At 37.3% G+C, this 20854-nt stretch overlaps 1 protein-coding gene across 2 annotated transcripts in view; it reads left to right on the forward strand.

The window, feature by feature from the left end:
- The window catches only part of mark1 (MAP/microtubule affinity-regulating kinase 1), an 81241-nt gene extending 61649 nt beyond the window's left edge, over positions 1-19592 (forward strand). Inside the window, exons 13-18 of one of the 2 annotated variants that reach the window (XM_056448255.1) lie at positions 317-498; positions 988-1085; positions 1257-1418; positions 3107-3364; positions 11118-11162; positions 12990-19592. In XM_056448255.1, the coding sequence (XP_056304230.1) occupies positions 317-498; positions 988-1085; positions 1257-1418; positions 3107-3364; positions 11118-11162; positions 12990-13332 (1088 nt within the window). In that variant the 3' untranslated portion in view covers positions 13333-19592. The remainder of the gene's footprint in view (positions 1-316; positions 499-987; positions 1086-1256; positions 1419-3106; positions 3365-11117; positions 11163-12989) is intronic. The other variant, XM_056448256.1, reaches the window with a different exon arrangement.
- The last annotated feature ends 1262 nt before the right edge of the window (positions 19593-20854 follow it).

Below are 20854 nucleotides of genomic sequence, written 5' to 3' on the forward strand. Positions count from 1 at the left end.
ACCTTTGGCATGTGGAGGAACGGGAGATTGGCATCATGGATGTGCAGCCGACAAATCTGCAGCAACTGTGAATGCTATCATGTCAATATGGAGCAAAATCTCTGTTGAATATTTTCACTACCTTGTTGAATTGAATGATTAAGGCAGTTCTGAAGGCAAAAGGGTACAAGTAAGGTGTACCTAATAAAGTGGCCGGTTAGTGTATAATAGTGAATACTGTGAAGCTGTCTTTGCTCAGCTGGGCAAAAGGAGGGCTAGTATTGTTATTCTGAAGCCGGTGTGTGTGAGTTTTAGAACTTGTGTGTTTTCCTCTCAGTGGCTCCGTCCATTCCCCCGGCCGTGTCTTACACCAAACGCTCTCAGGCCAACAGCGTGGAGGGGGAGAAGAAGGAGGAGTGGGACGCCTCCCGAAAGCTGCCCACCTCCAGCTCTAAAGGGGACATGGCGGCGTCTCCTCTGGCGGCGCAGGAGCGCAGGAAAAACTCCACGGCTTCAGGGGTGAGAAACAACAGATCACACAGCTAACACTCATGTTGTCTTGAACTCCGTGTACACCATTCCAAGATTAAGGCTGATTTATACTTCTGCGTTAAGCGCTTGTGTATGGTCTAGGGTTGTGCCTTCATCCATCGCCGATGGCCAATAGACAACACAATGCTGAGCCGGCATCGTTGATCCTCCACCCCGCCCCCGTCGCAAACCAGCTCGTGAAAAATACACACTTAGGCCCCGTTTACACTAATACGTCTTAGTTTTAAAATGCCATTTTAGAACGAAAATGATCCACGTCCACACTGTGTTTTACCGAGCATTTCTGAACAGCCCTCCATCCGCTGAAAACGCACATCCTGTGAAGGAGCTCCAGAAGGAGAGCTGTTTTGTGTTTACCTTATGATTAAAGTTGTTACACATCCTTAAAGTACCTGCAGAAGTGCTCAAATTTAAGTGTGTGTGTGTGTGTGTGCGTGTGTGTGTTTGTGTGAACAGAACAGTGCTGCTGGCGGGATGACTAGGAGAAACACATACGTGTGTGAGAGATCCAGCACTGACCGCTACTCCGCCATACCCAACGGCAAAGACAGCAGGTGAACACACACACACACACACCTCTCTGCAGCGCATGAACATGCACAGATGAATTAATCACCACAAAACTATCAATGTGAGCTAACAAAATTGTAAAATTGTATGTGTACTTTAAAGGGACTTTGATTAATCGTATGTGTGTGTGTGTGTGTGTGTTGTTGTGTGTTCAGTTTGACAGAGATGTCTGCATCTGCGAGTGCCTCTTCTTCGGTGTCTCCTGGAGCTTCTGCGCTGTCCTCCACTCGCCCGCGACACGTCAAGTCCATGTCTGCTTCAGGACATCCCAATAAATCCCCGCTGCCACCCATAGAGGACAACACAGAGTTCAAAGGGTGAACACACACACACACACACACACGCACACACACACACACACACACACACACACACACTCTCTACTCATTATTAAAGTACAAATTATGTTATTGACTTCATGTACTTTAAATGAATACTCCACTTCACAGAGTTTCAGCATTTCTGAATCTATTTAGCTGATCTCCGGGTCTGGTGGGAGCACTTTTAGCTTAGCTTAGCACAGATTGTTGAATTGGATTAGACCGCTAGTGTCTCGCTCAAATATGCCCAAAGAGTTTTGATCATTATCCCCGTACACTGAGGTGTATTTGTGGAGTACACTGAGGTGTATATGTGAAGTATACTGAGGTGTATACTGGGGTGTATTTGTGGAGTAAACTGAGGTGTATTTGTGGAGTATACTGTGGTGTATTTGTGGAGTAAACTGAGGTGTATATGTGGAGTATACTGGGGTGTATTTGTGGAGTATACTGAGGTGTATTTGTGGAGTATACTGAGGTGTATATGTGGAGTATACTGGGGTGTATTTGTGGAGTATACTGGGGTGTATTTGTGGAGAATACTGGGGTGTATTTGTGGAGTATACTGAGGTGTATTTGTGGAGTATACTGAGGTGTATTTGTGGAGTATACTGGAGTGTATATGTGGAGTATACTGGGGTGTATTTGTGGAGTATACTGAGGTGTATTTGTGGAGTACACAGGTGTATTTGTGGAGTATACTGAGGTGTATTTGTGGAGTATACTGGGGTGTATTTGTGGAGTATACTGAGGTGTATTTGTGGAGTATACTGGGGTGTATTTGTGGAGTACACTGGGGTGTATATGTGGAGTATACTGAGGTGTATTTGTGGAGTATACTGAGGTGTATATGTGGAGTATACTGTGGTGTATTTGTGGAGTACACTGGTGTGTATTTGTGGAGTATACTGGGGTGTATATGTGGAGTACACTGGAGTGTATATGTGGAGTACACTGGGGTGTATATGTGGAGTATACTGGGGTGTATTTGTGGAGTAAACTGAGGTGTATTTGCGGAGTATACTGAGGTGTATATGTGGAGTATACTGAGTTGTATTTGTGGAGTATACTGAGGTGTATTTGTGTAGTATACTGAGTTGTATTTGTGGAGTACACTGGGGTGTATTTGTGGAGTATACTGAGGTGTATTTGTGGAGTATACTGAGTTGTATTTGTGGAGTACACTGGGGTGTATTTGTGGAGTATACTGAGGTGTATTTGTGGAGTACACTGGGGTGTATTTGTGGAGTATACTGAGGTGTATATGTGGAGTATACTGGGGTGTATTTGTGGAGTATACTGAGGTGTATATGTGGAGTATACTGTGGTGTATTTGTGGAGTATACTGAGGTGTATTTGTGGAGTATACTGAGGTGTATTTGTGGAGTACACTGGGGTGTATTTGTGGAGTATACTGAGGTGTATTTGTGGAGTATACTGAGGTGTATTTGTGGAGTATACTGAGGTGTATTTGTGGAGTATACTGGGGTGTATTTGTGGAGTATACTGAGGTGTATTTGTGGAGTACACTGGGGTGTATTTGTGGAGTATACTGGAGTGTATTTTTTAGTTATTTTGTTGTCATTTAAACAGTGTTTTTGTTCTGATTTGTTTAATAAATTAAATATTAATAAAATAAAGTCTGAATCTGACTGATTATTCCTATGATTGTGGTTTTTCTTCAGCTCGGGCTCCAGAGCTCCCTCAACGTCTCCATCGGCTCACAGCATCAGCAGCATGACTCCGGATCGCACCCGTTTCCCGCGTGGAACATCCAGCCGCAGCACCTTCCATGGGGCGCAACTGAGGGACCGGCGCAGTGCCACCTACAACGGGCCGCCTGCCTCACCCACACTGTCCCATGACACCGGGGCGCTCGCGCAGGCCCGCAGGGGCACCTCGTCCGGCTTCATCAGCAAACTCACATCCAAGTTTGTGCGCAGGTCAGTCTGCATAATCATGAGTTGTGTTTCCATCTAAAAATGTAAATTAAATTCATGCGCAAAACTGGAAGATTGCTTAAAAGGCATGTAAATAAAGTATAATTTTAATCCAATGAGTCAAAGAGAATAACATCATCACTTCCTGATTAACTGACGCCAAATATCCAAAGTAAATATGGAATTTGCTGCGGTAGGAGAAGCTGCATCAATCTTTTCCTTATTTAATAAATGACTGGCGCTTCAGAAGAAGCAATAACTGCGTTAAGGTGTTTTAAGACTTGAGACGCTGAGCACAGACGCTTTTGACAGTTCTGGAAGTTATTAATAATGTAATGACACTAATACTGAAACGTTTACGGTGTTTAAGAATGACCAAAACAACAGTTCAGATGTTTTACAGTGTGCTCAGCCTGCTGGTTTGTCCATTCACACACATTTTTATCATCACATGGTCCCTTATAACTAAATCACATGACTTTTTCAATGTGCATACTGGAATTTGTTCGGTAAAAGTGTTTCCATTGTAGTTTATGCGCATTTTTCCTTATCAAATAAAAAGTTGATCCTATTCAGTTATGCGCTTTTACACGTTTTTATGTGGATTTTGAAAGTAGATGCTCATCATGGCGTTTCCATCAACCATTATTTAATGCGCATATCCAAAATCCATACCTGTCAATCCTCCCGTTTTACCCGGAATTCTCCCATATTTTACAGATCTATCCCGCTATCATTCCATAAAGGTGTTTTCCCATATTTCTCCCGTATTTTCAGTCATTCTCTAAAGGGTGGCTATAAGCATTAAAGAGCCGATACTCCGAACCACCAGGGGCCGCCCCTCGCTCTTAAATGTGAGTCTGTTCTGTGCTTTCGCTTTATTTAGGCATGAAAACACTTTAAAATAAATATAAAAATGGCGAGATTCCCTTCCTTTTCATTACAGGTGCCGTCACCCCTTCTATGCAATCCTCAAAGCACTCATATAGCGGTGCGTGACTGTCAGCTGACGCGCGATAAATAGTGATAAATAGACGCTGTTTCCCAAACAAATTCTGTTGGGTATAATCCCTTATTATGGTGGGCATATCCCTTATTTTCACATCCCAATGTTGACAGGTATGCCAAAATCTGCATAAAATAGGTGGATGGAAACGTAGCTAGTGACTGCATTTACATTGGTATATGTAATCTAATTATTTGAACATATTTTTGACAACCCCTAATTTCCATGACTGAAAATGCTAAAGTTTTATTCAGATTAGAGCTGCACAATTCTGGCTAAAATGAGAGCAATGTTTTTGTTTTGTTTTTTGCTTAAAATCAAGATCACTATTTTCTCAAAAATAAAATAAAGGTTAATATGAGCAAGCTATTATTATTGTTTCTTAAACATATGGTAAAGCAACACTAATAATATAAGGCCTATGTGCAGGTCTACTGTTGGTTAAAATGCTCAATTTTGTAAAGAGTCGGAATGGTGGACTTGAACAGACTTTTAATTTTGACCTGGTCATTAATGCACAGTAAAGTGACGACATCAGAATATTCCTAATTCTGAAGTTGAATTATTATGTTTGAGATATATGCTTGCATTGGTCATTGACAGCATTATTAGCCTTTATTTCACCTTTAAAATGAGACGATTTAAATTCAACTGCATTATATTTAATGTTATATAAACTAGAGTAGCTATACTGGCACTGTTAAACATTTATTCTCAGCCACAAAACTTTGTGTTCGCTATGAAAGAAAAAAGAAAGTATCAAATGCTTGTCGTAATCATAACTCTAAAATGCGATATGATCATTTAAATGATGTGCACACTTTTGGTTTCACTTTCACTGCCGAGTGCGGCTAATGTCATGCCTCCTGCGCATCACTCTGTGCAACAAACTGAACATTACTTACAAATCATGTCCTGTTATTCACAGCCTATGCAGATTCCGTTAACTAAAGTAGACATCATTCACGCGCACATTCCATCTCTCTAGTAAACAAACAGTGCGTCAGCTCACGTGTCATTCGCGGCCGGCGAATACATCATTACATTAATACAGAAATTATATTTTTAGGTGAATTATTCCTTATAAATACAGTATGTGAAACTGAGCAACACATATAAAGCAATGTGAAGACTTGTGCAACCGCCTTATGCTTCTCTTCTGAACTTGAAAATAAAGTAATATAACTGGCTGAATCATAGAGATGCTGGATTAAGATCGTGTGTGGGGTCGAATCGAGATCGTGATCTTTTTTCGATTAATCGTGCAGCCCTAATTCAGATAAGAATCCACTTGCTAAGTGTGATATCAGGCGAAGCGGCTTCCAGGTCCAAGTGCTACATAAAACTGTATGGGGAGACTCAACAAATGGTAATAATAAACACTTATGCCGAGTTCAGACTGCAGGATTTGAAAAGTAGTCATGTCACGGATGTTTTCACACTGCATGACTATCTGAGGTAGCGTTCTGTCGGTGCTGTGTTTACACTGTAGGATGGATTGGCGACAAGAGAGATCACACTGCATGACTTTAAAATAGGAAGAATCGCTGACAACTTTGTCTAAACTACGTCTCACAACCCAACAAACGCGAGAAGTGACACGGAAACAACGCGAGGTCACGTAATACTGTATATCTTTCGTTATTAACTACATAATGGAAGAAGAAGGCTTTAGCTTTAGAAACTTGTATTGCTCACCTGGCTTTTGACGAGAATTAACAATCTCTCCTCAACTTTCTTTTACTTTTCGACCCGGTTGTGGTATTACTTAAATGATACGTCAAACAGACACGAGTGCCCCTGCCAAATTTACACTAGTTTTTCTTCAATTTCTTGCGTCCAATTAAACTGAAATTGAGTGCTTTTAACGTCTCCCCCAGCCTCCCGCTGGCCTGCAAGTACCCATACTACTGAATGCTGGTCTCTGATTGGCTGTAGGTGATCGCCGATGTAATTTTCGATCAGAATACATTTCACACGGCATGATTTGAATCGCCGACAGCTCCAGATATTTAATTCAATTCAATTCACCTTTATTTGTATAGGGCTTTTACAATGTAGATTGTATCAAAGCAGCTTCACATAAAAGATCACAGTAAATTGGAACAGTGTAGTTCAGTTTTTAGTGTTTAAGTTCAGTTCAGTTTAGTTCAGTTCAGTGTGGTTTAATAATCACTACTGAGAGTCCAAACACTGAAGAGCAAATCCAACGATGCGCAGCTCTACAGATCCCGAACCATGCAAGCCAGTGGCGACAGCGGAGAGGGAAAAAAACTTCACTAATTGGCGAAAGTGAAGAAAAAAACCTTGAGAGAAACCAGGCTCAGTTGGGCACAACCATTTTAATTTAGCATGCCAAATATCTCACGGTCATCAGTGACTTATCGGCGATTCTCTCAGATTTCGTCTTTGATAGTTCACACTGTGTGATTGTCACTCACGTGATTGAGCACCGATCTGCCTGTGATTTCAAGCATTTGTCTGCGATTTCACCAAAATTCGTTAAAATCAGGGCTAAAATCATGCAGTCTGAGTTCGGCATTACACAGTGATGCAAGACTTTCGAAAATTACGATCGCAGTATATATATATCCATGCCTAATATCTGATGACCAGAAAGTGATTCATTTTTTTTATTGTTAAAATTTTGGTATTTGTGATGCAGCAAATCCAGAGACTGTCCTGTACATCGTGATTTTGACTAAAATTCCCTTTAAAGTTTGATATGACTAAACAGTGGCCATAAGCCAATATTTTCTCAGTTCACATGAGCAGCGGCTTGGACCTTTAAACTGTATTCCATACGTCAGCGATACGTCACGACTTAACAAGCGGATAAATGTGCATAAGTGAAGTTTCATAAACTAATTTCGAGAGGAGCACGTGATATGATTGAGCACGTCTGGCCACTCATCTGTAATCAGTAATAATCCAGTCAGAGCGATCCTAGTTTACTATAAATGGATCATTTTCTCCCTACTGCTCTATCTTGGTTTGGAAGAATCCCCCCTTCCACCCCTTCTCCTCCTTTTCCCCCCTTTTCTAAAGGGGGAGCTCTCGAGACCTACCTGATCTCGGATCTCCTGATATGCTTATCGACCGGGCGGGAGCCCTGGGCTCAAATATCTCCGAGCTCAGGGTTCTCTCCCGGGACAGCATGCCAAACCTGCTTTATACGCCAAGCATATCTAAGTGGGAACTCTTGAAACTATGATGGAAAAGCATTTACTGAATAAATCGAATAACTACGTTTACATGGATGTCAGCAATCAAACTATTTTCCTTAATCTGAACAAGGCAATGCTATGATTAACTTGTTTACACGAGTTGCTTTTTACATGTTCCTATTTGACAAGTGTAGATTTACACACTTTCAGTGATTCAGATCCTGGAAAAGCTTTGTTTTTCTCCCGTCTGTAGCGGACTAATGTTGGGTGTGTGTGTTTGTGTGTGTGTTGTAGAACTCTGTCTTTCAGAAGTGCGAGGTAGGATTAATTAGTTCGACTTTCCCTTCAGTCCTGCATTTGAGCGTGTCCTCACACACCCTCCTGCCCAGAACAGACCTGTGTGTGTGTGTTGTGTGTGTGTGTTATACTAATGACCTGTGCATCCGTCACTTCTGTCAATGTTTGCACGGCCTGCGGACTGACTTCCTCCTCCTCCTGATGATGATGATGATGATGATGATGATGATGATGATGATGTCACTTCCCCTGACTTTACCCATGCTGTAGTTTTGTTGAATGCTGGTGGTCTTCTTGTTCCCCAAACGAATGTTTCTCAGTCTGTCAACGTCACATTAAAGGGGCAGTTCACCCACAATTACTCACGCTTTAGTTTACTTTAGTTTCCTTTGTTGAACACAAAAGAAGATATTTCGAAGCATGCTGGAACCATTGACTTCCATAGTATTTGGTCATTTTTTTCCTATAGTATTTTGTTAGTAAGCAATTAAAATGAAGTTTTTTAGATGTTAACATCAGCATTGTAATTTTTTTTTGATATCTAAGCTAGTGCGCTCCAAAACAATGACAAAATTCACATTTAGAAGATATAAAACTGATATAAACATCGAAAGTTTGTAGTTTGTTTATTCACGCCACCTCATACTTCAGTTTCTCATCACATCTTCTGTCCAATCAAAAGCTCTCTAGTCTCTGACAAGCCCCACCCCCTTCTTCTCATCAGCTGTTCATTGGATGCGCTTGAGCTCAACCACTCTCACTGGCAGAGAAAAGGGGAGGGGCTATACTATGCCCCGCCCTCTCTTCGTGTTTCAGTTGCAATTACGTCAAACATCTCGAGCACTTAACGCTTAACGAGACCTTTAAAATATCTTCTTTAGTGTTCAAGAGACGAAAGACACTCATAAGGCTTTATAAGCACTTGAGGGTGAAGTAAATAGTGAGTATATTTTCACTTTGGGGTGAACTGTCACTTTAAGGCTTTTTTTCCACAGGCATTGTGTTATAATGATTTTTAGCACAGTTAGGAGATGTTCGCAGAGCTCTAAACTGTGGTCAAATCAAGTGTAACATGCCTTATGGTACTGCTTTCATTGGATGAAGTCTTTGGTAGTATTTGTATAAGGCAAGTAATGCTGTTTGTCCGTCTAAAAGGGCCGTTCACATTAGGAATGGTAGCTTTATTGGCTTATTTCCACTGACTGGTACAGTACAGTGGACTTTATCAGGCTTGCGCTTCCACTGCCAAAAGGGTACTAATGGCACCCTTTTGGTGGCCGTGGTGTACGACAGAAAGTTTCAGTCTACGTCATTTTTACTCGACGAAATGTCAAAGTAAAGCCGTACGAGTTGTTCACATATCATATGAATAGGGTCAGACAGAATCTGCGGACGTTTTTTACTATTTTTGCGGAGAATTTTGGTAAAAATTTGCGGATTTCTGCTGAATTATTTTGGCAGTATCATAACTAAAACCTTAATATATGAAATAAAAAGTAATACTATTTAAATGTATTTAATGTTTACAATGCAAATCCAATTAGATTCACTTTATTTGGTAAACAAAGCAAGTCTCTCATATAATATCTCTACTAAAAGACAGAAAATATTACTTTACAAACTGTATTGTACATAAATCAGATGAACATTTTCATATTAGTCAATAATATTACTGAAATTAATTTAAAAACTGAATAAATACAGATTTTACACACATTTACTCATGTAAATAAACAGAATCAATGATGGGCTAAAAATCTGCGGAAAATCTGCGGAATTCTGCGCGCACAGATTCCATGTGGGCCTACATATGAGTAGCACTTCTCGCAAAACAGAGGCTTTATACAATAATGCTTGTGTATAAATGTTCATTACTAACTTTTCTATGAACAGGATTTGATTATAACTGCTGTAACGTCTGCAATGATATAAAATAAATAAATAAATGCAAATATATATGAACACATACACCCCCTTACAGTCTCCGATATGTTACCAATTATAGATAAACTACACACAGCATACATTTAGTCCTTATTTAGGTTCAAAAACAACCCAAAATATAATAAATGTCAGCTTAATATCTGCTGATGCTGCTCCTTTAACAGACATTTAACTGACTATAAGAAACTATGCAAGTACATGTCAACTTACACCAACCCTATTCCCAACAGTCTACTAATGAGAATTATTTGGCATGTAAATGCAATGTAACCTAAATTAAACAAACGGACCATCAAAATAAAGTGTGAGCCTTTTTAATACTGTATTTGTGCATAAATCATATAAACATTTGGATATTATTCAAAATATATCTTCTAAATGTGAATTTTATCTCTGTTTCTGAGCACACTATAGCTTTTAGATATCCTCACATACTGATGCTAACATCTGAAAAGCATTATTTTCATCTCACACGACCTTTAACAGAATACAGAGTAAATTATATTATAATACAGTATATAGTTAGAATATTATCACCTACGAACCTGATGTGAACGAATGGTACCTATAAACAGGGTGCGAATTATACAATGATGATCGGGGGGGTTACGTTTTTTTGTTATGTTCGGTAATATGCCTCAGTGAACCAAATGTAAATATTTAATTCAATTACATCTAATTTATTGATTAAACTTTTGTTTTCAGTGTTTTGGGGGATACTGAGTGGTTCTCAGTGACATTTGTGAAATTAAATAAACGGTGACAGGTTTGCATTCCTTAGATGACCATGAAAGACTGCACATATTTTTTATTTTACTGTTTAACGTTGATGTCCGAGCAAGTGTATAATACAATACAAACTACGAACTAGTTTTACAGACACCTACAAATGGCTATTTAACAAGAAACATGTTTTGTGAACACTTACGCTGTCTTTTGGTGCTCTAGATTTGCCGGTTTCAAACTGCTAAAGCAATATATTTGGCGCAAACATGCATTCACAATGGTTTGAACCATTATAGGGGTGGTCAAATAGATATTTACATTGTCTGTTAATTTAATTAGTAATATTATATAAGATACAGATCAGAACCATCTATTTCTTAACCATTACAGGGCAGACCCCTCCCCATACATCTTGTTTTGATGTTTTTCGGGGAGGATCAAGCATTAATTAGGGGGGTCAGACCCCCAAACCCCCCTGTAATTCGCACCCTGCCTATAAAGAGTGGCTATAAATGAAAAGTTGCTTCTTTTACACTTTATCTTGTTGAGCTGTGCTTATAGAGTTTAGACCTCAGCTGTTTTCTCTATAATAATATTAATATTAATATTTCCCAAGGTTGCCCAGTGAAGGAGAGGCCCGTGGGCGGGCGTACAGTTTGAGGTGAGGTTCCTGTAGCTCCTCTGTGATTGGTTTAGAGTTTGTCTGCTGTCAAACTGTGAGACGTTTATTATTGTTGTGGCCTCTGTAGGTCAGTTGACAAAAAGTCTGTGTTGATTCACATAGTTCCCCATTGTGCTGTATTTGAGTGTGTGTGAGAGAGATTTCTGATTGTTTGCTGTGTTCTTCATGTTTCTTGAGCAGTCTTTTCCACCAATCCACCAATGCGCAGTTCCACAAGAACCTTGACGATGCTTTTCATACACAACTTTATATTTTTACCTCACAACACATCATTACAATTTTGTTTTTTTAAAACAAGCAGTCAGATATGAGCTGTACCTTTATTTAACTAGTTGACAAGAGAGTTTTTTAAACACCTGTGATTGGTCATTGTGTTCATGCATTCAACAGAAATGGCTGTGATTGGCTGTAAAGTTCAGCACTGTTCACTGAGCAGGGACACATTTGTTTTGGATTGTCTACAGAACAAACGACTGTTGTACAGTGACTTGCCTAATTACCCTAACTTGCCTAATTAATCTAGTTAAGCCTTTAAATGTCACTATTATATTATATTATATAATGTTATATTATATTATATTATATTATATTGTATTATATTATATTATATTATATTATATTATGTTATATTATATTATATCATGTTATATTATATTATGTTATATTATATTATATCATGTTATATTATATTATATCATGTTATATTATATTACATTATATTAAATTATATTATATCATGTTATATTATATTATATTATATTATATCATGTTATATTATATTATATTATATTAAATTATATTATATCATGTTATATTATATTATATTAAATTATATTATATCATGTTATATTATATTATATTATGTTATATTATATTATATCATGTTATATTATATTATATTATGTTATATCATGTTATATTATATTATATTATATTATATCATGTTATATTATATTATATTATGTTATATCATGTTATATTATATTATATTATATTATATTAAATTATAGTATATTATATTATATCATGTTATATTACATTATATTATGTTATGTTATATTATATTATATTATATTAAATTATATTATATTATATCATGTTATATTACATTATATCATGTTATATTATATTATATCATGCTATATTATGTTATATTATATTATGTTATATTATATTATATTATGTTATATTAAATCGTGTTATATTATATTATGTTATATTATATTAAATTATATTATATTGTATTATATCATGTTATATTATATTATATTATATTAAATTATATTATATTGTATTATATCATGTTATATTATATTATATTATGTTATATTATATTATATTATATTATATTATATCATGTTATATTATATTATATCATGTTATATTGTATTATATTATGTTATATTATATTATGTTATATTAAATCGTGTTATATTATATTATGTTATATTATATTATATTATATTAAATTATATTATATTGTATTATATCATGTTATATTATATTATATTATGTTATATTATATTATATTATTATATCATGTTATATTATATTATATCATGTTATATTATATTATATCATGTTATATTGTATTATATTATGTTATATTATATTATATTATGTTATATTATATTATATCATGCTATATTATGTTATATTATATTATATTATATTATATCATGTTATATTATATTATATTATATTATATTATATCATATTATATTATATTATATTATATTATATTATATTATATTATATTATATTATATTATATTATAACTGAGAATATTATCATGTTTGTGTACAGGAGTGGTTCTGGAGAGCCTAAGGAGGACGGCCGTGACTCGAAGCCCAGATCTCTACGCTTCACCTGGAGCATGAAGACCACCTCGTCCCTGGAGCCCGGAGACATGATGCGGGAGATCCGCAAGGTGCTGGACGCCAACAACTGCGACTACGAGCAGCGCGAGCGCTTCCTGCTGTTCTGCGTGCACGGGGACGCACGGCACGACAGCTTGGTGCAGTGGGAGATGGAGGTCTGCAAACTGCCCCGGCTGTCGCTCAACGGCGTGCGCTTCAAACGCATCTCCGGGACCTCCATCGCCTTCAAGAACATCGCCTCCAAAATCGCCAACGAGCTCAAGCTGTAAGCAAAGGGCTCAGAAATGAAGACTTATAATAAATATAGGGAAACACTACAAAAAAGGAAGTGAAAAATGAGCAGAAAACATCATGTTAAAGGCTGGTGCTCCATCAAGCCAAACACAAGAGGTAAAGTCCCAGAGAAATCAGCACACTGTCACTATTGAGAGATGATCTTCAACATGTGGCATCGTTTTTCTCCACGGTTTTATCTTATTTAATATGTTTTTATATGTAGATTTTTGACACTTTCAGCATTAAACATTAATCTTAGGTTGACTTCTTACCCTCGTAAGACTGTATTCTGCCATTTTTAATGGAAAATAGTAGACCTTATGCAGCGGACAAAATAAAAGTCCCCACACAACGCATCTTGTGTGCAATAGCCATACATTACATTACAAGTGTTCACCGCTGGAATTTGGTACTTGATTTGCAGATTATGTAAGCATTTCATTGAAAAATGACAGGCATTGGTTAACGAGGGCAAGTAAATAACGACAGGTTAAGTGTGTTAGCCATAGCCCCAATACCTCAGACTGACCTAATCTGAGAATTAGAACAGGAAGTGCATTTGTAGATTTCAATTAATGATTAAAAGGTCAAACCATTGTTCATTTTCCTAACGACATGCACAGATGAATTGTTCATCACTAAACTAGCAATACGGTTAGTTTAGATTTGATGGGGGCTTTAAGTTATGCAAGGTTTAACTCAGTATTTTTAGTTTAGTTTGATTAAAGTGAGATGAAATGACTGGAAATGTCAAATTTAAGGCAGCAAGGTTTTTTACAGTGTATCTGTAAGCAGTGTTGGGGAAAGTTACTTCTGAAAGTAATGCATTACAATATTGAGTTACTTCCCAGAAAATTAACTAGTTGCGTTATTTTTACGTTACATTTGCGTTACTTTTTCTGATCTGGCTGAGGCTCGACCTCTTTCAGAACCTGTTTTTTTGTTCCTTTCTTTTTTTAATAGAGGAGCTCTGCAATAATTAACAACACAACCTTCATTTCACTTTAACAAACACATCAAAAATCATATATTAGGATAATGTTATCTGAAAACTTCCCGACCCCAGAGCTATATGTCGTATACAGGGCTTGACGTTAACCTTTTTGATCACCAGCCACTGTGGCTAGTAGTTTTCCAACATTACTCGCCATTTTTACTAGCCAGAATTTTGTTGTTGGGCAAGTATATTTTATATGCATAAATTTGACTCTGGCATGCTAAGAATTACAACTTTTTAATTTTGTGCTGTCCACATGCCTCCTTGTTAATTTGACTTAGTTTTTTGACCTTTTTAGGACTCAACACTAAGGATTAGTAACACATGTGCTATAGGAGAATTGATAAACTAAATTGGCTGTAGTGTACGAGTGTGTGTATGAATTAGGGTTGGGTTGATAGACGATGCCATCGTCCATCGCCGATGGCTGATAGACATTATGATGCTGAGCCGGCATCGCAATCCTTCGCCCAGCCCCTGTTGCAGCAGCAACCTGCTCATGAAAATTACACACGGCCCCGTTTACACTAATACATCTCAGTTTAACATGACATTTTAGAATGAAAATGATCCACACTGACGTTTCATCTAGCATTTCTGAAAAGCCCTCCTTCCACACTATACTGCTGAAAACACACATCACGTGAACACACACACACAGATAAACACACAAGCAAGTGCTGCAGCATATGCGCACGTCTGAGCTCCAGGCAGTCAGGCGGTGCTTTGAGCACAAAACCCCAGAGAGCAGTGCACATCAGACAATTTATCATGGATGTACTACTAGATTGCGTCTCACTATAGTTGTTAAACCTGATATTTAATTAATCTTGTCTCTATCTAACGACTCTTCGGTCTTTTGAATCTATCAGGTAACGTTTTACAGTGTCAGTACAATGCTTCAGTCTTTCGCTTCCACGTTTGTACCTTATAATTTTAGTGAAAACCTCAGATGCTGTTGGTTGGTTCCTGTTGGTTGTGGACCTTATCACCAACCAAGTTTGTCGACGCCATTATAACGAGTCCTGTGGAAAAAGTGATTGACAGGTGGTAATTTGTGTGCAACTTATCTTTATTTATTTATTATTTGCTTATGGGTAAACAAGGACCATGCGGGTCAGGTATTTGAAACAGTAGGCTGCAAATAATTTATTTACAACGATGTCATCATAAATCGCGATGTTAGACATCGTTCGATGCCACATTGGTCGACATCGCCATACCCTAGTGTGAATGAGTGTGTATGGGTGTTTCCCAGTACTGGGTTGTGGCTGGAAGGGCATCCACTGTGTAAAACATATGCTGGAATAGTTGGCGGTTCATTCACCCCTGATGACTAAAGGGACTAAAGCCTGGTTTATGCTTCTGCGTCGAGTGATCGGCGTGACCCACGGCGCATGCCTTGCGCATTGTAGTGCATTTATACTTCTGCGTGCTGTTCGTGTTGCTCTGCAATACACTTCCAAAGCACTAGCTGGCAGTGAGGTGTTTATGTTCCTCTGTGTCGAGTTTCTTCGCTGGTGTTTTGTTTTTTCTGAACGCTACCTTAATGTATAAGTAGCTCAAACTCGCTCAATCGGCGGACGTGTAACAACTTTAATCATAAGGTAAACTCAAAACAACAGTCTCCATCCGGAGCTCCTTCACGGGACTCCACACTTGTAAATACTCGCTGCATCAGGCTCGCACAGCTCTTACCCCCACCCACACTTGTCAGCACTACCAAGCCGACAAATCACAGAGCTTGCACTACGCATCGTTGCGACGTGTAGTTACAGTTTTTTTGCGCATCAGCGTCACAGACGGCCACGGCGAGGGGTTTACGTCCATGCCTAGGCTGCGCCGTAGCATACGCATGCGCTTGACGCAGAAGTATACATCAGCCTTAAGCCGGAGAAAAATGAATGAATGAATAATTAAACTAAAAAGTAAGTTGTGTTACATTTTTTAAAAAGTAACTCAAATATTATTAGGTATTTTTTTAAAGTAATGCGTTTACTCGTTATTTATAAAAGTAATATTAGTATGTAACTCACATTACTTGTAATGCATTACCTCCAACAGTGTGTGTGTAACCCATCGCCTATTTAGTTGCCTCGTGTCTGACCTGGTTGCCCATTTATGGCATCATTTCCCAAAGTTGCTCTGTTGCGCATCAGCATAATCGAGTGTGTGTTTAGAGAGCTGAAGTGGCAGTGTGCTGATTTTATTGAGACTTTTCCCAAAGTGAAACATGAGCACCGTTTTGAGTTCCTGCTTCTGTAAGCTACTGCTGTAATGTTTAATGGAGACAAAAACAATTATGAATGCAAAATGCTGAAAAAAAATCCTCTCGCATATACAGTACGGCACGCCTGGTGCAAAACAACCATCTTGCAATAATATTGAAACCCTTTCAGGGTCGGCAGGACAACAACAACACAAAAAACGAATTATAGTAACAGACTTGAAACCGATTTTTTTCCACATGTACAGTTATATGATCTAGAATGTTTTTTTTCTGTTGTATTGAATTGATCATAGAGTTGTATAATAATACGAGACTTTCAGCCTACTTATGTGCAGGTGTTGTATAGTCACTATTGAGCTCTGTACAGAGAAATGATCTTCAACATGTGTCATAGTTTTGTTGCTTTTTCCCCCACAGTTTTACTTTATTTAATATGTTTTATATGTAGATTTTTGACACTTTATAACTTCCAGCATTAACATTAATCTTAGGTTGATTTCTTATCCTCGTAAGACTGTACACTACCTGAAAAAAGCCTTATTGTGAATCTCAGTTGTAAGAGCAGCAAATAATAACTTGACTTTTAGTTGATCATTTGGAAAAGTGGCAGAAGGTGGATTTTTCCCATGAATCATCTGTTGAGCTGCATCCCAATCATCACAAATACTGTAGAAGACCTACCTGGAGCCAAGAGTCTTATAGAAATTAGTCAAGTTTGGTAAAGGAAACATCATGGTTTGGGGTTACATTCAGTATGGGGCGTGCGAGAGATCTGCAGAGTGGATGATCAACATCAACAGCCTGAGGTATCAAGACATTTGTGCTGCCCATTACATTACAAACCACAGGAGAGGCAAATTCTTCAGCAGGATAGAACTTCTCATACTTCAGCCTCCACATTAAAGCTCCTGAAAGCAGCTTGTGCTCCAGGATTGGCCAGCCCAGTGACCAGACATGAACATTATTGAACATGTCTGGGTTAAGATGGAGGAGGCATTCAACTAGAAGTCGAGTCATTATTTGCTGTTCCTAAAACTTGGATAGGGACAAGACTTTTGTCAGGTAGTGTATTCTGCCATTTTTCGTGGAAAATAGTAGAACTTATGCAGCTGACAAAATAAAAGTCCCCACACAATAAGCCATACTGTACGTTACACATTACGTTACGCTGGAAACGTTCGCATTTGCAGATTCCTTTTGTTCTTCATTGAAAAATGACATACATTGATTGGCGAGGGGCAAGTAGATCATGACCGAGTTTCCTCTTTGGAGGAATTGTCATTTTTAATTCAGCGTGACGATTAGATGTGATCATAACATTTCAGAATTAACGAATAAGTGTTGCGTAGAGCAGGCGATTGTATTTCCCAGATGCACAGGGTTTGGATGTACAGATTCAGCTTGGAATGATTAATCGAGCATCGATGTTAACATTCCCCGCAGAAAACGAAACTAAACACCGTCGAGCTGGAGATTAACGAAACCAGCAAAAGCAAATTGATGCAAAATAAAGGTTTTTAGTCTTGTTTCTGGTCAAAATGTCTCAAAATTCTGGACAAATACAAAATATTGTCTTGATTTTAGAAATAATGAGTCAAAATCAAGTGAGTTTTCCATGAAAACAAGCAAAATAATCTCGTTTTCGCTTTAAAATAAGATTATTTTGCTGGTTTAAATGGAAAACTCTTCATTTTGACTCTATTTCTGAAAACAATATCTTATATTCATCTATAAAATTCGTCTTGATTTAAAAATTATGTAGAAGCATTTTCTAGACAAGTACAAGATATTGACTTGCTTTCAGAAATAATTAAATAAGTCAAAATTAAATGATTTTTTTCTTAAAACAAGCAATTGGCAGATTATTGAGCTTGTTTTAAGGAAAAACTCACTTCATTTTGACTCATTATTTCTGAAAACGAAACAATATCTTATATTCATCTATGAAATGCTTCTTGATTTAAGAATGTTGAAGCATTTTCAAGAACAAAGTACAAAATATTGTCTTGTTTTTTAGAAATAATGAGTCAAAATGAAGTGAGATTTTCCTTAAAACAAGCAATTGGCAGATTATTGAGCTTGTTTTAAGGAAAGTTCACTTCATTTTGACTCATTATTTCTGAAAACGAAACAATATCTTACATTCATCTATAAAACGCTTCTTGATTACGAATGTTGAAGAAGCATTTTCAAGTTCAAAATGCAAAATGTTGTCTTGTTTTCAGGAATGAGTCAAAATGAAGTGAGATTTTCCTGAAAACAAGCGAAATAATCTGCCAATTGCTTGTTTTAAGAAAAAACTCACTTCATTTTAACTCGTCATTCTTGAAAACAAGACAATATTTCATACTCATCTAGAGAAGGCTTCTTGATTGAAGTATTTTTAGCAGTATTTGTACTGGAAACGAGAGTAAAACTCATCTTTTTGCTGCGCTGTGACTCCTAGAAGTTTATTTATGAAGCCATTTTATGCCTTCCTGCTTTATTAGCTGTAGAACTTCACCCAGAGAATGCATGATGTTTTGTTTTATGTTGAAATGTTATTTGTTTTGTAATAAGTGATGAAGATGATGGATTACGACCACTCGTATGGTACTTTCCTTTCGTACTGAAGGCTACACGTGCAATGCTGTCTATGTTGTATTACTGTAATGCTGAAAACAAGGGGTCGTGAGTGACTGCACACTTTTAAGGGAAGATTTCTGTAGTTTGAGACGGATTTAGCGAGACTGTGATTTTAAAAGCTCCGAGAGGCGATGAATGTTCAACTGTGATGTTTTCATTTTGTGACGGTACATTTCCAGGACTTTTATTTTGTTTTTAATGGCTGTATTGGGATGGGAAGCAAACTGAAGGCTGAGGATCTCCAAAAAAATAATAATAATGCAATTAACTCTTCAACACATGTCATCCTTCCACACACTCTTCCCATTTATTCGACATGGTACTGTACATTTCTGCGGAAAAATCCCTTGGGCCACTGTGGTTCAGTCCCACTGGAGCACATTAAAGCTTACTTGAAATGAGTCTTTGAACCCAATGTGTTGTGTCCTTTTTTCCCTCCTTAAAGGTCCTGTAAGGAGCTTTGAAATGTGCAGTTTTATTGGATGCTTGACGTAATCTCAACTGAAATATGAAGAAACTGGGACATAATGTAGCTCCTCCCCTTTTTTTAAAAACAGCCAATAGTGTTTTGTTTTATCACAGCTCTGCCAGTGAGAGTGGTTCAGCTCAAGTGCATTAAATGAACAGCCAATGAGAAGAAGGGGGTGGGGCATGTCAGACACTAGAGAGCATTTGATTGGTTATGATTTGCTGAGAAAGTATGAGGAGACAATAAAATCGTTGATGGAAGTAACAAACTGCAGGCTTTACATGTTTATATCAAATTTATAAACTTCTAAACCTGAATTTCGTCATTGTTTAGGAGCGCACTAGCTTATAGATATCCTAAAAACAAACAATACTGATACTAACATCTAAAATACTCACTTTAAACTTCATTGGAGCTTTAAGTCTATAGCATACTTCATTTTAATAACCATTATAGTGTATATATATACACACACATTATATACTTTTTACAATTAGTATTTTAATTCCTAAGTTTTGCTAATTTTGGTTCCTAAAACTAGTGTAAAAAATATCTTAAGATTTTTTTTTCTGGTTTTGACTCAAGAAATTAACAAGCATTTTCTTGGGGAATACACAATCTTGTCTTGTTTTCTGAGATATTGGGCCCTATCATACATCCGGTGCAGTAAGGCACGAGACGTGTTTGGCGTGATTTGTTGCTGTTTTCAGACCAGCGCTACAATAATTTTCATGTTTTGCATCACGTTATTTAAATAGTAAATCCATTTGCGCCACTTTGTGGTCTCATGGGTGTGCTGGTCTATAAAAGAGGTGTGTTAAGGCGCATTGTTGGTGCGTTGTTATTTTGAGGAACTGAAGTATTTCACTGCGCCATTGACGAACTAAATGCTGCTCTAAAGTCCAGCAGAGCGCGTCAGTTATGCACCTATGCGGGTCCAAATGCTGACACATTGCTTGATACACACAGGATATACAGAAATACACAAATATCTTTACAGATGAAAACAATTAACGGATTAAAATTATACAAATATTATTATTTTCTACATAAATATAAAAACCCCTGCCTCCATGCCTTCTTCACCTCGGGGGGCTTTTTCAGTTTATTCATGACAATCTGCATTAGTTTAATGTTATTCTTATTAGCAATATTATTTATTATATGCATATTTATACTTGTTTTAATAAAAAC

This window comes from Danio aesculapii, chromosome 22, assembly GCF_903798145.1.
Source record: "Danio aesculapii chromosome 22, fDanAes4.1, whole genome shotgun sequence".
NCBI lineage: Eukaryota > Metazoa > Chordata > Actinopteri > Cypriniformes > Danionidae > Danio > Danio aesculapii.